General features: G+C 54.2%; 1 protein-coding gene and 1 long non-coding RNA gene across 2 annotated transcripts in view; one reads left to right on the forward strand and one right to left on the reverse strand.

The window, feature by feature from the left end:
• The window catches only part of LOC112547205 (uncharacterized), a 31,680-nt gene extending 12,097 nt beyond the window's left edge, over positions 1-19,583 (reverse strand). Inside the window, exon 1 of the long non-coding RNA XR_003090961.3 lies at positions 12,997-19,583. This is a non-coding gene — a long non-coding RNA (uncharacterized LOC112547205). The remainder of the gene's footprint in view (positions 1-12,996) is intronic.
• Positions 19,584-19,718: 135 nt separating this feature from the next.
• Positions 19,719-21,745, forward strand: LOC102451606 (interferon-induced transmembrane protein 1-like). The gene is made up of 2 exons (XM_006131654.5): positions 19,719-20,059; positions 21,025-21,745. The coding sequence occupies exons 1-2, from the start codon at positions 19,817-19,819 to the stop codon at positions 21,193-21,195; spliced, it is 414 nt and encodes a 137-aa protein (XP_006131716.1). The 5' UTR covers positions 19,719-19,816; the 3' UTR covers positions 21,196-21,745.
• The last annotated feature ends 301 nt before the right edge of the window (positions 21,746-22,046 follow it).

A 22,046-nucleotide genomic window follows, 5' to 3' on the forward strand; every position in this document is an offset into this window, starting at 1 on the left:
TCCTCTCCCAGGGACTGTGTGTGTGTTCGAATCAACATGGGTGCCAGCCGGGGCAGTTCTCGCAGCCTCGAGGCCAGCTTATTGCCTTAATCGCTCTCTCCTCATATCTATGTTTTCAGCTTCTCAGGATCAGATGAGCCAGCATAGACTATGCTGATTTTACTGCTCCTTCTCTGCCCTGTATGCTTCAGAGAGGCAAATAAGATGGATGAGATGTGAGGGGGGGGGCAGTCTGTCTGGCTACAATGTGTGTTGTCCGTTTTCCCATGTGTGTTGCATCCAGCCTATACCCCTCAACCTCCACACTACTGCTTCTCCATCAAAGGCAGCAGTGCGTGGCGGGGGAGGGGGGGGTACTTGGATCTGGTGCTTGTGGGGAGCCTGCTTATAGCCAGCTCCTCACAGGCACCCGATCCTGCTCCCTCTCCCTCTCTCTTGCTGCCTCTGATTCAGAGGCAGCAAGGTGCGGGGAGTAAATGTGTGTAGTTGACAAGACGAACTGATAAGCTCAGGCTTATCTGCTCATCGTGTTGTCATCTACACAAAGACGTCCCTATTTAAAACTATGCACTGTAGACCTGCTAGGGCCAGGGGGAAACATGGAGCTCTGGTTCCTGGTCAGATTTGGTGAGCTGGTTTGGCTCTCACGTCCCTCTGCCACAAACTCCTTGCATGAGCACTTGCTCTCTCTGAGCCTCTGTACTCAGTTATCTGCTTGCATGCTGAGTCCCCGTCTCCCACTTTGCCTGGGAGCTTTCCAGGCCAGAGCCTGTCTCCTCCCATTTGTGTGGTGCCCAGCACAATGGGGCCCTGCTACTGGGAGGGGCCTGGGAGTGCAGCTGCAATACTAATAATAACACCATCTGATTCCAGCTGCTGAGCATTTCAGCTGACTGGAGGAGAGGTGAGGTGTCTGAGGGAAGCCAGCGGTTCATACCCTGGCATAGGAGTGCCTGCAGCTCTCCAGGAAAGGACTGGCCAGGCTATGGGTGAAATAGCCCAGTGCTTGTTAAAATCAACACTCCCCTAATGTACCTCCCTGTCTAGTTGCCTTCCTAACAGTCCCTTTGGGATGCTGGCCTGAGCATGGCAGTGAAGCATAGGACTGAACGGAAACAAGGCTGAGTGGGGCAGGAGGCGGAGGGGACAGAGAAGGAGGGGAAGAGGGGAGGAGACTGAGCAAGTAACCAGAGAGGCAAGAAGGGACTAAAGCAATGGGAGGAGGGAGGTGAGCCATTTGCATTACCCAAAATATTATTATTATGTATCCATGGTATCTGCTCAGGCAGATCTGACACTCCCCAGGGTCTGGAGGAATGATTCCTACGAGACATCTGCTCCACACTGTAATACAGTAATTCCTCATTTAACACTATAGATACGGTTCGGAAAATGATCATGTTAAGTGAAAACGTGTTAGGCGGGGTCAATTTTCCCATTGAAAATAATGGAAAGGTGGGGGTTTCAAGCAGTGGTGTGTGTTGGGACAGGGACATAAGGGTGGGGGAGAAAGGGGACTGGATTACAGTAGGGAGGGGAGGTGTTTGGCTCAGGGGAAGGGAAGGGGAAGAGAGGGGAGGAGGAATTGGGTTGGGAGTATGCCCCTGTGACAAGTCTGCTGGGACCTGCACTGCGTCCGGCAAGGAGGGGTCACTGGGGAACGGCACAGCGAGCGGCGAACCCTCCGCCGCTTTGCAGGGAGGCGGGGGAAGCCCTGCGCAGCTGTTGGCAATGGGCTGGCTGGGGAAACCCAGCCGCCGGCCTGCAAGCGGGGGTGAAAGAGAGGGGGCAAAGCGTCTAGTGAGGGGGAGTCAACGGGGAATGGCGCGGCGAGTGGCGAACCCTCCACCGCTTTGCAGGGAGATGGGGGAAGCCCCACGCAGCCGCTGGCAACAGGTCAGCTGGGGAAATCACATTATTCTGGGGAGGGTCGTGTAATTCAAAAAACGTTCCTTAAAAAAAAATAGTGCTATCATGAAAACGTGTTAAACGGGCACATGTTAAATGAGGAATTACTGTACTCTTCACTCCTGCCTTGTCTGACATTTAGGCACAAGGTATTGGCTCTTCTATCTCAGTTTGCAGGGCAGAGGACAGGACAAACTCAAGGCCAAATGCTGTTGGTGGCAGAAGTGCAATGTGCAAAATTCAACAGAATTTTGGTGGCAGGCAGGAAGAGCCAGGGGGTAGAATGAATAGACAGTCCCCCTGACGCAGCTGTGATTGGCACTATGGGTCGGTGAGTTACCTATGTTTGCACAGGGCCCTGCCTTGATGCAAATAACGAGGTAACACTTCATCAGCTTTCCCTCAGTGCGAGGTGCACATCTGCCAAGGGGGTTCCTTGGTGGGCTTTTAAGTGGCCCTACAGGTTTTCCCACAGACGTGACACGTGTAAGCTTGGAGGAGACATAGCAGTTGGCCGGACTGTTGTACCCTCATCCTTTGTCGGGTCTCTGTCTCTCGCGCATCAATATCGGCTCTCCTCAAGGTGAGCTCTGGCTTGGGCTAGGCCGTGGCACACTCTGCTCTGTTCTGCACCGAGGCCTCCCAGGGCGTTGAGTGGATGCCGCTCTTCCGAAGACGGACTTCCAGTGTGTCTCTGAGGCGCTTCCGTTGCCTAGGGAACAGCAGTGTGAAGGGGGCCACCAGCTGTTCCCCAGACTCTTCTTGCAAGAGGACACAGCCCCCTTTATGCAGCAGGTCCCAGACCGTCCATCATTCTGGTGCTGCTGCCTTTGGGGGAGGGACCAACGCCGAGGAGAGAGGGAGCCAAACACAGAGGCAGGTTGTTTCCACTTGATTTCGGCCTCGGGATCCCACTGAGCCTTGCGTACAGCAAGGGAGCTGTCTGGAATCAAGTGATCTCACAGCCTGCTTTTACCAGGGCACTGGCCGGCTCTGTTCCCCAGGAACCGCTTCCAGGCCGGGGCAACTGGTGAGGAAGGACCGGGGCAGCACTAGTCCGGTCATGTGACTCCTCCCCATGTGACTGCTCCTCACATCGCCCCTAGCCCAGGGGAAGGCTGGGACAATGTCCCCTCCACCTCAAGCTCTGCTCATGCCCTGCCTCTTCCCACCCTGCCCCCCCGCCTCTTTTCCCAAGCCCCTTTCCCTCAGCGACATGGCCTGGGGGACTGGTGGGGGTCTGGCATCAGCAGCAGGGGCTGCCCTCTCCCTCTCCCCTGTGCTCACCAGTGGTCACTCTGCTTCCCACCAGTGAGCGTGGGGGGGGAGGTCCCGCCCCTCCCGAGTGAGGGGGGTCCCGCCCCTCCCGAGTGACACAGCTGGCAGCCAAGGGAGTGCAGCTGTGTTGCTCTGCTTCCCCTGTTGCTGCTGGTGGGGGAGGGGGGGGGTGACATTTGCTACGGGCGCCAGGCACTTCCGCTAGTTCCCTAGGCTGCCCAGAGGCTCTGGCCCCGTATCCTTCCGGCCCATGGCTTTGGGGGAGGGGGGGGGTCACATGTGCCCTCATGCCCCCTCTTTGCACATTGCCCCTGCTTCCAGGAGACCAGCCCAGGGCCTGGTTTTCCGTTTCACCAGTTCAAGAGTCTGCCAGGGCTGCATGTTGGTTCATGCCTCACAGAGCCGTGCCCAGCAGAATTTGCTGTGTGGTTAGCAGGGCAGACAGCCCGGAGGACGTGCACAGAAAGAGAAGTGGGCTGGGGGAAAGGAGGGTGAGATTGGACACGCGTGTATGTGTAGGGGCATGGAGTCTGGGGGTGGGGCATGTCCCACGTGAACTCTGGTTGAGGGGCAGGATCTGTCTGAATGTGCAGAAGATTCTGGGGGTCCTGCCTGGGCTTGTGAAGGGAAGGCTGCAAAGCAGGGGTGGGTCAGAGGCCACTGACCCACCGAAAAACCAGACAGGGCCACACATAATTAAAAAGCAAAAAACAAAACAAAAAAACCCTCCTCAGTGACCTGGCCCCCAGTTGAGAAGAAGGGGGAAAAGAGACACACCTCACTCATGCAACACAGGACACCGGAGTTCCCTTCCAGCCCTGGAGTGGGGGAGGCTCAGGGCTTCCCCTAGGGCCAGAATAACTCTTCTGAGGACCAGGGCCGTGTAGATTTTGTGGGGTGCTCCTAGGCTGTGGGGTGGGGCCAAAAAATGAGGGGTTCAGTGTGTGGGAGGGGACTGCCAGGGAGCAGACAGGGAGTGGGGGTGCAGGGTCTGGAAGAAAGGGAGAGTGCAGGAGGGAGCTAGGGTGGGGGGTGCAGGAGGTGGCTGGGGGTGTGGGGTCTTGGCAGGTAGGGTGCAGGAGTGTGCTGGGGTGGCAGTGTTCCAGTGGTTAAGTAGCCTCACTGTTCAAAAGATGTGCCTTGCCCCCCAATACACGTGTATCCAACTTCCACTGCCAGCCACCAGGCCCAGCTACGCCTTTCTCTGCTGCCCTGAAGAGCCATTGTTAAATATTTGCTCTCCTGGTAAGTACATCTCTAGACTGTAATCAAATCACCCTTAACCTTTCCTTTGTTAAGAGAACAAGTTTGAGATCCTTGAGGCTCTCACCAATAGGCATGTTCTCCAGTTTGAAGACTCTCCAACTTATTAACATCCCTCTTGAATCATGGGTGTCAGAACTGAACGCAGCAGGCCAGCAGTGGTTGCATCACTGTCAAATATGGAAGTAAAATAACCTTCTACTCCTACTCCAGATTCTCCTCGTTATGCAGTCCAAGATTGCATTCCAAAAGCCCATGCTGATTTGCATTAATTACATTACACTCCTTTCGTTCTTATTTCTGGGTAGGAGGTAGGATGCAGAAGTGTACTGGGGGTTGGGGTTTGGGAGGGCAGGGTGCAGGAGTGTACTGGGGGTGGGTACTGGGATGGTAAGTGCAGGAGCATACTAGAGGTTGGGGTCTGGGAGGGCAGGGGGCAGGAGAGGGGTGGGGATTGGGCAGGTAGGGGGAGGAGTGGCCTGGGGGTGGGGACTGGGCAGGTAGGGGGAGGAGGGGGCTGTGGGTGGGGACTGGGCAGGTAGGGGGAGGAGTAGAGTAGCTAGGATGGAGGGGGGCTGGTACCAGTAATAGGGGTCCAGCCCCACTCGCACTCATGGAGCAATGCAGCGGAGGGAGATGTGAGCTTGGGCTGCCTTGCTCTGCGCTGCCAGTGAATGCAGGGAGGGAGGGCCTGGGGCAGAGGCTATCCCCCCCCCCCCCCCCCGTTCACATTGATCAGTTGCCTCTGCCCCTCCCCCCAAGGGGCATGCAGAAACATGTTTGCCCAGCACTGCAGCAGCTTTGAGCGGTGTGGGGCCACCATGGCCTGTCTGCCCGAGCACCCCTGTGTGCCACCAGTAGGGAACTGCCAATGGTAAGTGCTTCCTGGCTTCCTGGCTGCCCCATTCCGCACCTGGCATGCCTGTACCTGGCACCCCATTCCACACCCCAACTCCCTGCTTCAGGTCAGATCCCCTTTCCGGAGACCGTGCACACCCCCCCCCCCCACATCCCTGCCCCAGGTCTGAATCCCCTCCTGCACCCAAACTCCCTCCCAGACGCCACAGCTCGTCCATTAATATGATAGGATAGTGTGGCCTGTGACCACTTCCCAAAATTCTTGGAGAGGTCCCTCCCTCGCTAAAATTATTGCCAATCCCTGCTTTGGAAGAATGTCTCTTAACCTCTACGTGGCTGGAGCCCTGGGTGACAGGAATGGCAGGACAATGCATTGATACCACCTACCTGGGGGTTGAAATGCATTACACTCCTTTGATTCCCTAGGCAAAGGAACTTGCCATTAACCCCTACCGGAGATAAGTTCCCCTCTTCCCAAACAACCGAGTAGTCCTGTGGCACCTTAGAGTGAGACTAACAAAAATATAGAGATAGTATCCTGAGCTTTCCATGAGCAAAACCCATTTCCTCAGATGAGCAGCGTAGAGAGAAAGGGGCAGCTTCATGATACTATCTCTATACTTTTGTTGGTCTCTAAGGTGCTGCAGGGCTGCTTGTTGGTTTTAAAAGTTACAGTTGAACATGGCTACTCCCCTGAGACTTTTCCTCTCATCCTCGGCACTCAGTTAACTCCCACTTCATGCTATTTCCTAGAATACGTAGAGTTTGTTTTTCAGTGGGCCCCAGGCCCCTCCCACTGCCAGCTTGCTTTCATAACATACTAATCGTCCCATTCTCAGCGGCTGATGTGCGCCAGGCCACATTCCAGCTCTAATCTTGAAGCAGGCACAAATTTTCTATGGCCTGCTTCCGGGTGGGGTCAAGTTTCTGAGGTTTCCCTTCTTTTCCCCTGGTGACAACTTCCTCTGGCCCAGCGGGAGACTCACTGAAGCAGAGGGGAAGGCAGGAGGATGTAGCGTACTGGGGAAGGGGAGAAATGCAGGCGAGAGACAGCGGTTCTTTAGACCCTCCTCCCCCACAAAAAAATCCAAAAGAGGAGCTGCAAAGTGATGCAAGTGAATGTAATGATTTAAAAAAAGATGGGGCACGACGCACCATAGGTCAGAATATCCCCTACCGCCTGGGCTGCTCGAGTTGCCCTGATTCCAGGTCTGCCTTTCTCCTGACTGCTCTTCCCAGCGTCTCCTCTGCAGTTGTATCTCCAGGTGCCAGCTTTTCCAACTGGAATGAAGCTGGTGGTGGCCCAAGACATAGAATGGGTCTCTGATCCCCATGGGTGGAGCGTTTTCATACTGCCCCTGTCTTACTCTATACATGCAATCTCCTCCAGCAAGGCTCTCACCTCCCATGATCCCCTCTCTCCAGACTGGCCCATTAACTTTGGGGGTAGGCTCATTTATCAGGGTTACTTTTCTGGGGGAGGCAGGTTGATAATTCTATCTGTGTGCTGCTTGTGTCACTGGTGATCTCATATGGAGCTCTGCTTCTCCCACTACCCTCCCACTGGCGCGCTCCTGCAGACCTAGGTTCCCCAGGGCTGGGTTCTTCCCTCCCCATCCCTGTACCCCCAGTCAGCTACAGAATATGCAGCTGGGCTGTCTTTGAACCATGCCGGGAGACCATTTGAAAATGCCTGTGCGCCACACGTTGCATTTCCTCACCTTTGTGTCCTGCCCCGATATCAAATGGTGGGACGACTTAAGACCTATGCAGGGTGAGGAAACGCGATGGGCCAATGTTTATTCCACCTTAATTTCACGGCCCATCTGGGACATCAGCTGGTGGCTCCTCCATGGAGCCGTGAGCACAGGCGTGTACCTGACGTGGTTCACCCCAATCCCAGACGCCTGCCCCTTCTGTGACGTAAGGGAAAACCTGGCACACACCTATGTTGAGTGCGCCAGGCTGCGGCCCCTTTTCCGGTTCCTCAAGAACCTCTTGTTGAGGTTCTGGCTGCACTTTTCTCCACACCTTTTTATTTATGCACACCCCATAAATCCATGGCACCATGAAGTTGCGAGACCCTTCTTGTCAACCTCCTCCTGGCCTTGGCAAAAGTCGCCCTGTACATTACCAGGAAGAGGATGCTGGACAAGGGGGACACTGCAACTGTGGGGCCTATTTCTGTTCCTCCCTGGTCTCACACATCTGGGTTCCTCCGGGCGGTGTCCACTGGCTCCCTGGACAAGTTCAGGGAACAGTAGGCGCTGTCTGGGGTTCTCTGCTCGGTGTCCCCAGCTGGTTCCCTTGTTTTAAACCTTTGATCCTGTGAGGATGTGGGGAGTTTGGGGGATTGAAGGGAGTGTTGCATACAGGGGGGCACTCAGTGCCCAGAAGTTACTGGTTTAATGTGATAAAGGTGGGGAGTTTGTTGTTTCAGAGAACAGTGCAGAATTGGAGCTGTGGTGTCTGGTACTCTGGTGACCCCGGCCCTGCTCAGAGGACACAGCTGGTTCTGGCCAGACGACAGACAATGGGCTGCAGAGAGGGACCCCAGCAACCAGCCCAGCTCACCCCAGCAAGGGGAGAACGTTGGGCAGAGAAGAGAGGGGCCCAGGAAAACCTGTTACCTGGGGAGAAGACAATGGACTGGGGAGGGGCTGCTGGGAGACTGGGGGGACTGAGAGCCGAGCAGGCAGGACTCAGCTGGCTGCAGGGGAGACTGACGTGTGGGCTGAGGGCCCAGGCCTACTGGCCTGAGAGATTCTTTGCTGTGTTCAGAGCTCAGTAGACCCTCCTGTTTGGTGCTGGTTGATAGTTGCTCTGGTCTGGAGAACAGGGTGGAGCTATTCCTTCTGCGAGTGGAGGCCCCAGGGGTCCAGAGGGAGTGGGTCCCCCGAGGGGGCTCACGGCGGAGGCAGGCGGCTGAAGGCCCTGAGAGGTGCCATCCCAGAGGCGGAGGGGAGGACCCCTGAGGTGAGAGTGAGCATCCCAAGAGAGGGTCGCTGCAGTGGAGTGGACTCCCTGAGAAGGGGCTGCTGCACTAGAGATGGACGGGCCAAGCATGAGCACAACCTGTGAGCCGTGACAGACCCGCACCCCTTGATTCTGTTTTCCATCATTTGTCCCCCTGGGTCCAGTTGATCCTCCTGCAAGGCTGAGGGAAGGGCTTTTAGAAGTGGAAGGGCTGGTGCCCGTCCACCCTCCTTGGGTTCAAACAGCGGGTTGTTCTCTCACACACACTCTCTCTCTCTGTCCCTGGACTCAGTGGGCTGGGTTGCACAGCAATGCCAAGCTGGGACCCTCATGTGCCCTTGGACTCATCGGGTTGGGCTAAACAGCACTGTCAGCTGCTACCCTCATGCCCCCCAGTTCAGCACGTCCCTGCCCCCACTTTCACGTCACAACCACTCTGCTAGTAACCCACTTGAGGATCAAACCCCGCAGGATTTGTGGGTGCTGCAGGGATCTTTAGCTCAGGTGCAAGAAGTGTTGCTGCAGAGTGAATGGGAGAAGCCAAAAACAACACCCACAAAGGGGCGTGGGGGGAGGGGAGTGTAGCCAGACATGAATCCCATCTTGGTTCCCTCCCCTGCCCCCAGAGAGCAAGAGAAAGGCAGTCAGCCTTTGATGCCCTGGGAACGCAGGTGTGCTGCCTGTCCCTGACTCTACCATAAACAGAAACCAGACAGTAAATGGGCTGGCTAGCTGACGACCCGGGGCCTCCCGTCACCCTGATGGCTAGTACCAGTAATTGACACGCCTGCACTGTCCCAGGAGAGGAATCTTCACCCATCACATACCAGAGGTGCCCATTGTCTGCATTTTCCCAGGTGTGAATTATGCTTTGCATCCTTCATGGGAAACTTGGTGTTCAAAGCCATTTTTCCTAATTGGCCACTTGAGACCAGGAAGAAGCCTACGTGACCCAAGGGGTATAAAGAGGGGTTCAGTAGCCCACCCCATCTGAGCTCCAATCATCTACACCTGTTGGCAGGTATTGATTGACTCCCGAGGTCTGTGGGACGCCCAACCTCGCCCTACTTCTTCCCGAGGGATTGAGAGAAAGACTCTGGCCACACCAAGTATGGAACACAGGGGTGAGAATATATACCTGCTAGGTGTCTATTTGCATGCATTTAATAAGAGCTCAAAGAACCAAAAGGGTTTCATGGTACCTGTAAGTGACTTCTTAGTGTAATTTCTGTCCTGTCCTTTGTAGTGGCTGTGTTATCTGTAACACAGTAGTAGCATTTAACAGCTAAGTTTACCCTGTAACAATAAAATAGTAACTGTTTAAGTTTTAACCTGACTCCTTCAGTTGCTGTAACAGAACCAAGCACAATTTAAAAAGATCTTCAGCCGGTCACAAGGGACAGGTATAGGAAGAGCTTGGGCATTTGGATTGTGTCACTCCCAGGTGACAGATCCGTTGGGGCATCTCTCAGTCTTTCCTAGACTGCCTGCTGCGAAGGGATCCTGTATTCTAGCAGCTAAAATCTGAGATGTAATAGGCTCTTCCTATAAACCCAGGGTGTCTGTCAGCCTGTTGGCTGCCTTCTGCGACGGGACCCCAGTCCTAGCAGTAAAGTCACGGACGTTAAACCTTTTTCTCGGTAACACACACACACACACACACACACACACACACTGCCCTGACCGTTGGCTGACAGGGAGGGAGAGAGAAAAGCAAGTATCTTAAACATGAAAGTTATTTATTTCCAGGCAGTAACAAATTACAGTAAGAGGAGAGCCAAACAAAAAACAGTTACAATATTAAATCTAACGTAAAGCTGATTACAAAAGTTAGGGCTAGCAAACCAGAACTAAGCTATAAAGGCAGGGTGAGGAGCTATACTAAAAGAAGAGAGAGAGAAACCTCACCCCTCCATGAAATTTGAACTGATCATGATTCCCAGGTGGTTCCCTTGAGCCCACCCTGGGAGTGGCCAGACAGCCAACACCGGCTGCCCCAGGGATGGAGCTGGCTTCCACATTTGGAAAGCAGAAAAAGGGACCTGTTGAAAATAGGGAGGTGGAGTGGGATCTCCAGTGACCTCAGGGATAGGGCATTAGCCTTTGAAGGACAGGGTGGTGGGCTCACCCTCAGGGTAGCTAGGGATGAGAAGGTTTAACTAGTTAACCAGTAAAGTCTCACCCCTTAACAGGTGAGGCTTACCAGGTAAGGTTAACCGGTGGGACTGGAACGACTCCCTGGCTCTGTCAGGCAGGGACTGTTCCAATCGGGATGCTGGAGCAGCCTCTGTCCATGGCGAGGCCCAGGCACAGCACAAGAAGAGGCAGCTCAGCTCCTGGCTGCAGCGTGTGTGTGCACATGTGCACCCACTCTCCCCTTCAACCGATTAAATAATATGTTTATCTGGTTAGTGAATTAAATGGGATTTTACATCCCTTATGGTAGCTGGGGATCCAGAGTGTGGGAGACGTGCAGAGCAGAGCCTGTAGCAGGGCCGGATTAAGGGGGGGGGGCTAGTCGGGCAGCTGCCCGGGGCGCCAACCTATGGGGGGCACCTGATGGCAACTGTAAGGGTTGCACAGCGCCCCTTATAGCCGTCATCAGGTGCCGCACGTCCGGCTCCTGGATTGCGGGCTGCAGCAGCTCCTAGCGGCCACCCTGCAGCAGCTGCCCGGGGTGGGGGCCGCATTAACCCCTGCAGAGCTGGCCAGCAGTGTCCTTCCCCCCACAGCTGCGGGGCCCTGCATGGCCAGGCTCGGCCCACCCCGGGCAGCCTCGGGCTGTGCACCAGCAGCGGTAGCTGGGCTGGGCCGGGCCAGGCACGTGCATCTTCCGCTGCCAGCTCCACACGCCCTCCTCCACGCACCGGGCGGGGGCGGGCCGTGCATGAGCCCTCCCTCAACCCAGGGAGCAATTAAACTGTCTGCCCGGGGCACCAGAATGGCTGGTCCGGCCCTGGCCTGCAGCATGGCCAGTTAATAGAAGATGGAACTGGGGCTGGAATTAGATCCAGGCATCAGAACACTCTACTTGAGCATATGCAATGGTTTAATGCTTCAAAGGAGGGGCACTAGATTCGTTTACTGACAAACTGATGATTTAAGGGAGCACACCCAAGTTGTTTTGTTCAGGCTAGACAATAAGAACTACTCATTCCTGGCTGTGGGCATTGTTCCTTGGGAGTGGGGAGGAGCTCCTACTGCAATTAGGCAGCTTTGGTATTTTGGATACCAATCGAGGATTTATTACTAAAATTAATCTGATCATTACTGACCTGGGTGCTTGCAGGATTGGGTTCGTCAGCATCCAGAGCAGAGATTTCCCATCAGGCAATGCTCCCCTGCTTTGGGTCCTAGAGGTTCCAGTCTTGGACCTTCTGTTGTCCATTTTGAATGCTAACAGAGACACCTCTCTGTCCCATCTTTGATTCAAATAAGGCCAAGGGAGCTTCCAGCAAGATTTAGGTGTGGCTGTCTTGCTTTTTGCAAGTTTCACAGCTGGTAGGCCACATAGGAGAACAGCATTCATACTTCTGATATAAGCATGATTGCGGAACAGGGATTTAACTCCTGTGCTGCTGCTGTGATTAGGCTGCAGACTAGATATTTGCAAGGCTGGACTAAGAGCCTGACTCTGGGGGAAGTGACCAGTGAAACCACTCTGATTATACAGGCAGTCCCCGAGTTACGTGGATCCGACTTATGTCGGATCCGCACTTACGAACAGGGCTTTCTCACCCCGGAGCTCGCAGGCAGCGGGACCGCCCAGAGCGCAGCGGTCCCGCCACCTCGACCTCAGGGGCGAGAAAAGCTGCTCCCGGTGTCCCTAGTCTGCTGGAGACGGTCCCCAGCAGACCAGAGTCACCGGGAGCAAAGCCGCAGCGGCGGCGGGATCCCGCGCCTCTGAGGCTTTGCCACAGCAAAGCCTCAGAGGCGCGAGACTCCTCCGACTCCCCGGCTTTGCTCTGGGTGTCCCTGGTCTGCTGGGGACTGTCTCCAGCAGACCAGGGACACGGGGAGCAAAGCCGCAGCAGCGGCGGGGTCCCGCGCCTCTGAGGCTTTGCCAGAGCAAAGCCTCAGAGGCGCGGCTCCCCACCGCCGCTGCGGCTTTGCTCCCCGTGTCCCTGGTCTGCTGGGGGGGGCACAGCTAGTGCGCCCCCTCCCCAGCAGACCAGGCTTTTGTTGTGGACCCTGGGGTAGAGCAGCAGGGGTGCTGCCGGGTTGGTCCTGCAGGGACCTACCTGGCAGCCCAGCTGTTCTGTCCCAGGCTCGAGATTCAACCGCTGTTGAAACTGATCAGTGGCTGATTCCAGGAAGCTGGGGGCAGAGCAATTCTGCCTCCAGCTTCCTGTAGTCAGTCCCTGGTCAGTTTCAGCAGCAGCGGCTGAATCTGGAGCCAGTTCCGACTTACATACGAATTCAACTTAAGAACAAACCTATAGTCCCTATCTTGTACGTAACCCGGGGACTGCCTGTATACTGTGCAACTCCTTATGTGGACACTCCTCTGGGACAAGAGCGCTGTGTGTCAGCTTAGCTCAGGGATCAGCAACCTTTTCAAAACAAAGAGCCAAACTACATCCAAATTCAGAACAAGTGGGCAACAAAGAGCTGTATAAGAATGCCCATTTGCATAATTGAAAAGATACAACTTAATATTATTGATAATCATCATGGTGATTAATAATAGTAGAAATGAAACATTGTACTCACAGACTTTACTTAATTGGACGTCTGCTGCTGCATCCTTCTGCACATTTCTTTGAAGTTTACATCATAACTGGTCAAGTTCAGAAGCTTCAGAGGGGGAACCGAGTTAGTCTGTACAGGATAAACTTAACAAGCAACCAGTAGTCTGGTAGCACTTTACAGACTGATAAAACATGTAGATGGGATCATGAGCTTTCTTGGGCACAGCCCACTTCTTGAGATGCTACTGCAACAGAAATGTTAAGCAAGAATCTGTTAAAAAGGACTGCCCAGCTGGGATGGAGCTGAAGCAGTCTTCTAGCTCCTTGTTAATCAAGAAGAGTCCCTGGCAGTGTTAAAACGCCCCAGGTATGCTCAGCCCCAGTGTCTGAGAAAGGGGCCCGAAGCTGTTGCTCTCCTGATGTGTGTAAACTAAGCTGCACGATTAAAAAGGACATAAGAGGAAGTTCTGTTGCGTTACCTTCCTTCCCCCCAGAAGACAGAGCAACTTGCAGCACACCCAGAGCAGCACCCACAGAAAGGAGCTGGCGCGAGGGGGACACAGACATTTTGATCCAGACTTAAAAGTTCCCTCTTATCTTTCCCATCCAGGTGTGGATTTTTTTCTATCCATATGTAGAATCAATGTTTATGTGCACTGATGCATGGGCGAATGTGCACCCCCAGTAGAAACAACACCCAGTTGAAGGAGCTCTTCTAATCAGCTGGGTGGTTTTTAAATCTGCCCTAAATGGATGCACAAATGCACAGCTCATAGGAAACATTGAAAGGCCCATCAAAGTTGCTGCAACTCTTTCCATTATTTCTGTGGGCTCTGGATGTGGTTCAGAAAAAGCAGAAGGGGCATGGGAGAAGGGAACAGTAACACATGTGCATCTGCACGCCTACATGCACATACACACTCATAGACACATAAACACACGAGCTAGAGATGTCTCTAAACGTAAATCCCAGATCCAGAGTTGCGAAATTCTGTGGTGTTTATTGTGAATCTTGTAACACTTGGCATTTATCCGCAGACTCCAGCTACCGGGGTCAAAAAAATTCATGGAAAAAGTTGAGAGAGAGAGAGCTTGTTTCCCAAAGTTAAGCTCCTCCTAGCCCTTGTAGTTGTGGAGGAAAATCCAAGGGAACCTATAAACTCAGGAACCAGCGGGCAATGAAAGAACCTCAAACCATTTTTTAGTAAACTGCTGCTGAAATCAACATCCTGATTATTCTTGGGTCTGACTCCTGAGCTTTGAATGCTGGAGGCTGACAACACTGCATCTCCATGTACCCTACAGCTGTGGTGGGTTCAGAAATCTGACTTTGAATTTAGCAAGAAGGACACACACACACACATGCCTCGATTTTATAATGGCCTATAAACCAAAACCAATCAGTGCTAAATCCTGGATTCTTAAAAGCCTCTCTCTCTCACAGGAGGGTCTGGCTGGGGGAGAAAGGGGAAGAGCCAAGGCCAGCTGTGCCAAGAAAGGACAGGACATGAGAAATGGCAGAGAGGAGGAAGCTGAGCAGAGGATGCAGGGGAGCTGTACTAGAGAAGGCAGAGTTGGGGGGAGTGGGAGAGAAAGGGACTCCTGAGCCCGCTGGGGTCTGGAATACAGAGGAGCAGAATCCGGTCTGTAAGCTCCGGGCCCGGGAGAGGGTGAGAGAAGAGAGGCTAATGGTCTGTGCCAAGGAAAGGGCATGAAGGGGCTTTACTGGAAAGAGTAAGAGGGTGGATATGTGGGTGGTCCCAAGGGAGAACAGAGGTAGGGCTGCTGGGGCAGCAGTAGGGAGAGGCCAGTGCATTGCTGGGTCGACAGCCACTGCATGAATCCAGCTTGTTCTCTCCCTGACTCCCCCACATGGGCTCTGCTGCTCACTTTTTCTCTGACGTGAGAAACCTACTCAGCTGGAAAGGCGGGTCTTCCCATGCAAGTCGGGGAAGTGAGAGCTAACGGGCTACAACGAGATTTCTCGGAAACAGGGCTTCAGAGATCAGCTCATGCAAAACACCAGCTCTGCCTTTCCCCAGGCATGAACATGCTCTCTGGGCTGCTCCCAGCCCCAGGCTGGGTCCTGTTCAGCTCCAGCAGTGGCAGGGGAGGGAGACAGGCAACATTTGCACCCTGGCTCCTTGGACAGCGGGCTCTGCGCTCCTGCCGAGTGAGAAGCAGGCTGCTAGGGGAAGGGCACAGAGGAAAGAGTCCTGTGGCAGAAAGGTGCAGAATCACATCCTCACAGCAAACCACACACCTCTGCACCACTTCCTCTGACTTTTGACAAGCACACGGGAAGGGGAAACCCGCTGCATCAGCTTTATCTCAACCATATCTCATGGTAGAGGAAAGGAGCCGCACCCAGCAGGGACTGGTCACTGTCATTGTCCCGCACCTGTGACAGATCACCAGGCAAACACTGACTCTGTCCCATGTCACCTCTGCCACTGGGTGGGCGCTAGGAGTGGGGGAGCCTCTCGGAGCTCCTTAGTCTGTAACTGAGCCTCTGGGACTAGCTACGCTAGCTAACCCTCTAGCTCGCCTTCTTTCCCCACCCTCGGCCAGCTTCACCCGGGATAGTCAGGGCAGGAGCAGTAGTGCAGAAAGGGAACAGGCTCCTTTACCATCCTCTAAGCCTGTTGGGGCTGGTGAGAGCACCTGGCGGCCCTAGCGGCCCCATGCTTACCAACCCTGGTGGGGCTTGTGATGTAGTGGGGGTTCTGTCTGCTCTGTATCCCGGGGTTCCCCCACGCTGTGATGTGTGACTCCCTCTGACTCACCCCATGCATGTGTATTGGCCCAGACACCTAGTCCCAGCCTGAACAGGTAACAAGTCTCTTCCCAGGGGGAGAGACAAAGGAAGGGAGGTGGAGACGGCCACCTGGCTGGGGAGCTGGGCCTGGGAACTGGGCAGTTTTGGGCTGGAAAACCATGAAGAGAAGAGACTAAGCAGAGTGCTGGGAGTTGAGGGGCCCAGGCACCCCTGTCCCAAGGGGTCTAGGGCTGCCAGCCCCTGACTCCTTATGTCCACATCATGTCTATGCTGTGCTGTATCCTGGAGAAGCAATAAACCCTCTCGCTGTGTCTACACTGCACCCCTTTTCTGGAAAAGGGGTGCAAGTGTAGACACAGCCTCTCTGTTCCACTGGCTGGTGAAGTCTCATCTTGCTGCTAAGGGGGTGCAGGATCAGGGGGGATTCCCAATGCACAGTCACAGGGCTGAACTGGGGAAGAGCTACAGTGCTGGCCCTCTTTTGCTGGCATAGGCAGCTCTGGCCTAGGGCCTGAGTGAACAGCAGGGCCTGAGCAGACAGCTCCTGGTTTACCAGAGCTACCTACCCCACCCAGCAGGGAAAGTCGGCAAACAGGCTAATCCCTCATCAAACAAACAGCTCCAGATTTCTCCGGCTGCCTCAGGCATCACTTACACCCTGTCTCTACTGAGCAGGAAAAGCAGCTTCCATGGCTGAGCCCTTGCCTGGCTCCTAGAGGCCTGCTCCTGTCAGATGCTGCTCACCCAAGGCCACCTCTTGGCCACAGGAACCACTTCAACTAAGCACCTCAGACATAAGTGAGTTGCCTCCTTTGCTTTTGTCAGGTCTATTCCCTACTCCAGCATTCCAAGTGCAGAAGGTGAGGGCCCACAAAGTCTGTAAATACCTTGCCTCTATAGGCTTCTGCTTACAAAAACTCCCCAAGGTCACAGATTCACTGGCCCGGGGAGATAGGCTGCCACCATCAAGTGAATTAAAACCCTGAAAACCAGGAAGAAACACTTGAACTTTTCCCCAAGGCCTACCCTAAGCTCTTTTACCACAAAAAAGCTTGAAAAAGAAAAAAACACAGAAAACAAACTGCAGTCTTTGATAGCTGACCTCTCAGTCTAGGCAGGCACACACACAGACCCCCGTTACTTATCAGGACATAAGAATCAAATCATCTCCTTAAAAAAGGTGATTTTATTAACAAAACAAAAAGATATACTTGATCAAACGTACTTGGTTGCTAGGTGCTACAAAGCAACTAAGAAAAGACCAGATCAAAACATAAAGAAACATGGTATCTTTGGGCTGTAGCTTAGATACACGGGGGAAGAGAGTCCACATGAATTAGCACACAGAAGTTAGCCAAACAACAAAACAAAGAAAATAACCTGATCACAACTAAATATACATTTCTCCCTATGTACCCACGATCTCTTCATGGTTCAGTCCATTTCCATGACCAGTATTCCTTGGAACATGGTAGTCCTACCTGGATTTAAATCATCTGTTTCTCTCAACTCCTGGTTTAAAATCACACAAAGAGAAACGGCAAGCAGGTAATCTTTACCATTCAAATTTCAGCACTGTATTCCATTGGTTCTTCTGGTTCCCTGCCAACACCCCCTAGCTACCTCTGAGTTTAATCTTTTAGTCACCGAGTGCTGGCCTGCCTATCCATCACAGCTCTATTTTGTGCAGAGCTACTAAGCGTAACGCAAGGAGAGGGCACGGTGTCAGGGACTCTAGCCCAAACGGCTCGGTTCGTTGTCTGACCGCAAAGAGACAGGCAACACCAGCAAAGTCCAATCACAAGCTCTTTATTGAAGAGTGCACACAACAATAGAGAGCGGCCCGTCTCTGAAGAGAACCAGCCCCGATTTTAGTAACAGGCAGGCTTATAAAGACAGTTCCGTTGCGTCATAAGCTCTTCACCCAAGCCACTTACCCCCTTTTTAGAAACTTTAAATATCTATGCATATCTTAGCCAACTATACACTGTGGCCAGAAGCGCTTCATAATGCATCAGCAACTTTCTTATCAATCACAAAAGGTAGGTACCAGGAACAAGGAGACAAAAGATTCGGGTACAAACAAAGGGCAAAAAATAGGGAGGTAAGATTAGCGAAGGGGAACAAAAACAGGGAGTTTCTGACCAGTTCCCAAAGCAAGCCGCAGTTGGTACAAATATGTAATTTATCATTTATCTTACTTTTATAACCTCAGCCAGCATGGAGGGCACGCCTCTGTCTGAACCACTTCCCTGGTTCTGGTCAAGAATACTCAGAGGCCTACGAAATTAGCCTTTGTTAACTTTCCTTAGCATAAAGTTGACCAGGCCTTGTTTTTCTGGGCCCAACAACGGCAACATGGTTATGCTGTGAAGGACAGCGCCACTTCTTCCAATCTGGCAAGATATTATCAGTCATGAGATGGGAATTCAGCAGGTCCCGGGAGGTGGGCAGACACATGGAAACAGGACAAGCCTTGGAAGACCACCCCCAAGTCTGCCTCATTTCACATCAGCCCAGCAGCATTCACTGCTATTGCCAACCCCACAGGTTGTAGGCTACATTTTGAGGGTCCTAGTCACACTCTTACCTGCAGTTAGAAGCCAGATTGAGTTAGCAGCTTGGGCTGGAATTCAGAAATCTGGGCTCTGTTCCTGGCTCTGCTACAGACTCAGTGGGTGACCCCGGGCAAGTCACTTCATGGGCCTGTACCTCAGTTTCCCCATGTGCAAAAAGGAAGGCAATGATAACTGACCCCTTCTTATAAAGGGCTTTGAGAACATAAGAATGGCCATACTGTGAATGGTCAGACCAAAAGTCCATCTAGCCCAGTATCTTGTCTTTTGACTGTGGCCAATGCCAGATGCTCCCAGAGGGAATGAACACAACAGGTTCAAGCAATCCCACTCCTGTCACCCATTCCTAGCCTCTAGTAACACCATTCCTATCCACCTTCACTAGTAGTCATTGATGGACCTACCCTCCATGAATTTATCTAGCTCTTTTTTGAGCCCCGTTAAGTCCTGGCAGTCACAATATCTTCTGTCAAGGAGTTCCACTGGTTAACTATGCATTGCATGAAGAAATACTTGCTTTGGTTTGTTTTAAACCTAATGCCAATTAATTTTAAATTAAAAACAACCAATGGTCTGGTAGCACTTCATAGACTAACAAAATGTGTCCACGAAAGCTTATGATACCATCTACATGTTTTTCTAGTCTATAAAGTGCTACCAGACCATTGGTTGTTTTTTTCCTGCACAGACTCACTCGGCTACCCCCTGAAGCTTCTAAATTTTAAATTAATTTGTTTTAAACTTGCTACCTGATTTATGCTTCATCAGGGATCCTACCTTGCAGGCAAAGGGGGATGTACAGTCTATGGGACCAAACTGCTGTTATGCACCTGTCAGATTTCTTCCAGCTGTTCATGACTGGGTGTTCCACACCTGTCCTGGAGCTTGAGATGTGTGATCCCGTTTTGGGTCTAGTTGGAGGGAAGCTGGGTGTCTACATCCCTTGGGCTCTCAAAAATCCCAGCATGTATGTGTCGTGCTCCAAGCGCTAGAAGCAGATGCCTTCGTGTATGGGGGTGCAGTGCCTGTCAGCCCTTTGGGCCTGTCTCTCTTGAGGCCTCCATCCCACCCAGCGGTAGCCTACAGGGGGCGGGGAGGGGGGGGATAAAAGTGACGCTAAACAATCTGTGCTCTTAGCTGTGGCCCACTTAGGGGGCTGGCACTCCAGGCTGTTGGCTGAGCAGCTGAAGCTCATAGGTAGGGTGATCAGAGACCAAGTGTGAAAAGTCCTATATCAGGCACCTACCCCTAGGCCTTTTGTGTCTGCAGGGCCCTAGGATCCCAGCTGGATCCTCTCTCTGTTCTCCAAACTGCTCTCAGCAGGCTGGGAAACCGAAACTTAAGCGTGAGGAGGTGGGACACTATAAAGGGAGGAAACAGGGACCCAGCCCCTCCCGGGCTCCACCCCTTCGCTCCTTGATCAGGGCGCACGCCTGTCCCAGCCCAGAGCTGCTCAGGAGTGCGTAGCGGCAGGCTCCGGCGAGACGATGGACAACGCGCAGTTCCCCTTCCCGGCCCTCAGCCAGCCCTTCCCGCAGCACAACTACCAGCACCTGAAGGAAGAGCATGAGATCGGCGTGGTATCGCCCGGGGCCGCCGTCACCTCCACGGTCATCAGCATGCAACCCTACCAGCCCCCGCCCCGCGACCACGTCCTCTGGTCCGTCTTCACCACCCTCTACTTGAACTTCTGCTGCCTCGGCTTCATGGCGCTGGTCTTCTCCGTCAAGGTGAGCGGGGGCGGGCCGCGCGGAGCGACCCCTGCGCCCCCGGCCGACCCCTCGGGGCGCGCCTCACAGCCGCGGGGCGCCAGGGGCTGCGCTGCCCCGGCGGCCGCGCTCTGGCCGTGGGAACTGCCCAAAGTTGCGCAGTAACTTTCTCCGCAGCCCGCGCCTTGCCCCCGCTCGCTGCACCCTGCTCGGCTCCCTGGCTGGGCCTCTTCCGGCGAACCCGCCTGGGGGGCCGGAGTAAGGGGCCCGCTAGTAACGCGCGGGAGACCAGCCCCTGGAGGCGGGGGGGCTGAGCGCTACTGGTGGGGCCCTACAGCCGTGGGGAACCCACTGCTGGGAGAGAGAAGGGGGCTGAAGGGACCCCCGGGCGGGTGGGGACTGCCCCTCTCCTCTTACCGCCCGGGGGGGGGGGGGCACAGATAAGCCCCCAGTGCTGCTTTGTAAGGCTCTGATATGGTCATAGGGCTCCTGCCAGACATGGGGGGAGGGCGAGTACCACTTGCATTCTGCCCCTCTATAACACAGGGCGTTGGGGGGGAGGAGGGGGAGAGACAGGGCTGCAGGAGCTCCCCAGCCCCCACCTTCCAGGAAGCTTCTGGGTTGGTTCACTCTCCCCTTCAGTGACCGGTTTCCTGCAGGCATTCCAAAAAGCCAAGCTGCCAGTTTCCTAAACCTAGGTCCTGCTGCCCCTCCTCCACAGACCTGCCCATCCCCCTCTCCCCAGGCCCAGGTGTTCACCCACAGCCAACCTCTATCACTTCCGCTCCTTGCTTCACCATCTGGAGAGTCCCACACGTGGCTCACCCCACCCCCAAGAGTCTCACAGGCCCCAAGGTGTGGGGGAAACTAGCAGACCTTCCGCCTGAGTGCCAGGAAATGGGAGGGGCTCCGGGCCTGTGAGCCCTGAGATTCACACACCCTGCCTGGAGCCACAAGGTTCACATGCTGCATTTGCTTCCCTCCAGGCCAGGGATCGCAAAGTCGTTGGTGATGTCAGTGGCGCGAGCAGCTACGGCTCCACTGCCAAGTGCCTGAACATCCTGGCCCTGGTCCTGACCCTTCTCACAGTCATCCTCATCATCATCCTCCTGGCAGCAGGGGTCATCGCGGTCTCTCATGGAATTCACGGAGTCTAGCACCACGGCAGCTGGCCACAAAGGGGATGTCCTGGCTATTATGCCTCTCTCTGGGCAGGGTTCCCCTTGCCACACTTCTGACGTCCATCTCCAGCTCTGTTTGCTCCCTTAGATGGCCAGGCACCAGTCGTACTGCTGTTTCCAGAGCTGGGGAAGGCAGGGCTCTCCTCCTGGCCTCAGAGTGGCACGCTAGCTGTGATCCTACATCACATGCATCCTAGAAGTGCCCTCCCCTGCCCTCCTTTCCACCAGACACGCTGAGGCACACGGATTTGTTCTGTAGGGGACCTTTCCCACACCACCACCCTACCACTGATGATGACTGGCCCATGCTCACTACACAGCCCTTCAGCTGCTGGGCTGTTTGCTGGATACCCGGCAGGGCATGGGAGAGTGCTAATGAGAGCCGGCCCTTCTTGGCCCAAAGAAAAGGGGTGGGTGCCGCCACCCTGTGGAGGAGGATGTTTCACTCTCTTTCTGGGGAGGCAGGCACTTGTAGAGCCGCGTGCCAGGGGAATGGGGCTCAATAAACATACCTTTCTCTCTTGTACCTCGGCTTTATTCTTTGCAGCCAAAACCCTTAAGGCTGGCACTGTGCCAAATGCTGGGCTGGGTGGGGAAGATAGGAGTGTGGAGGCCTCTGGCTTCCCTCATCATTTCAGCAGGGCTCTGCTAGTTGGGCCGGTGGGCTCAGGCTGCCTGGCCAGCCAGGCGTGTAAGCAGCCCAGAAGGGAGCGTGGGGTAGACATCCGGGGCTCACCTAGGGGCACTGGAAGGCCTGGCCTTTCGGCAGCCGGCCAGGGGCAGCTGCTGCTTCCTTCCCAGGAGAGACGCAGTGGGCGTGACACCCA

Source organism: Pelodiscus sinensis, chromosome 5 (assembly GCF_052426305.1).
Source record: "Pelodiscus sinensis isolate ZL-2025 chromosome 5, ASM5242630v1, whole genome shotgun sequence".
NCBI lineage: Eukaryota > Metazoa > Chordata > Testudines > Trionychidae > Pelodiscus > Pelodiscus sinensis.

Excerpts from the sequence above, each read along its gene's own strand:
- LOC102451606 (XM_006131654.5), top strand. The coding sequence starts at position 19,817 with ATGGACAACGCGCAGTTCCCCTTCCCGGCCCTCAGCCAGCCCTTCCCG. Across the intron at positions 20,060-21,024 it reads CGCTGGTCTTCTCCGTCAAG|GCCAGGGATCGCAAAGTCGT; the intron begins GTGAGCGGGGGC and ends GCTTCCCTCCAG.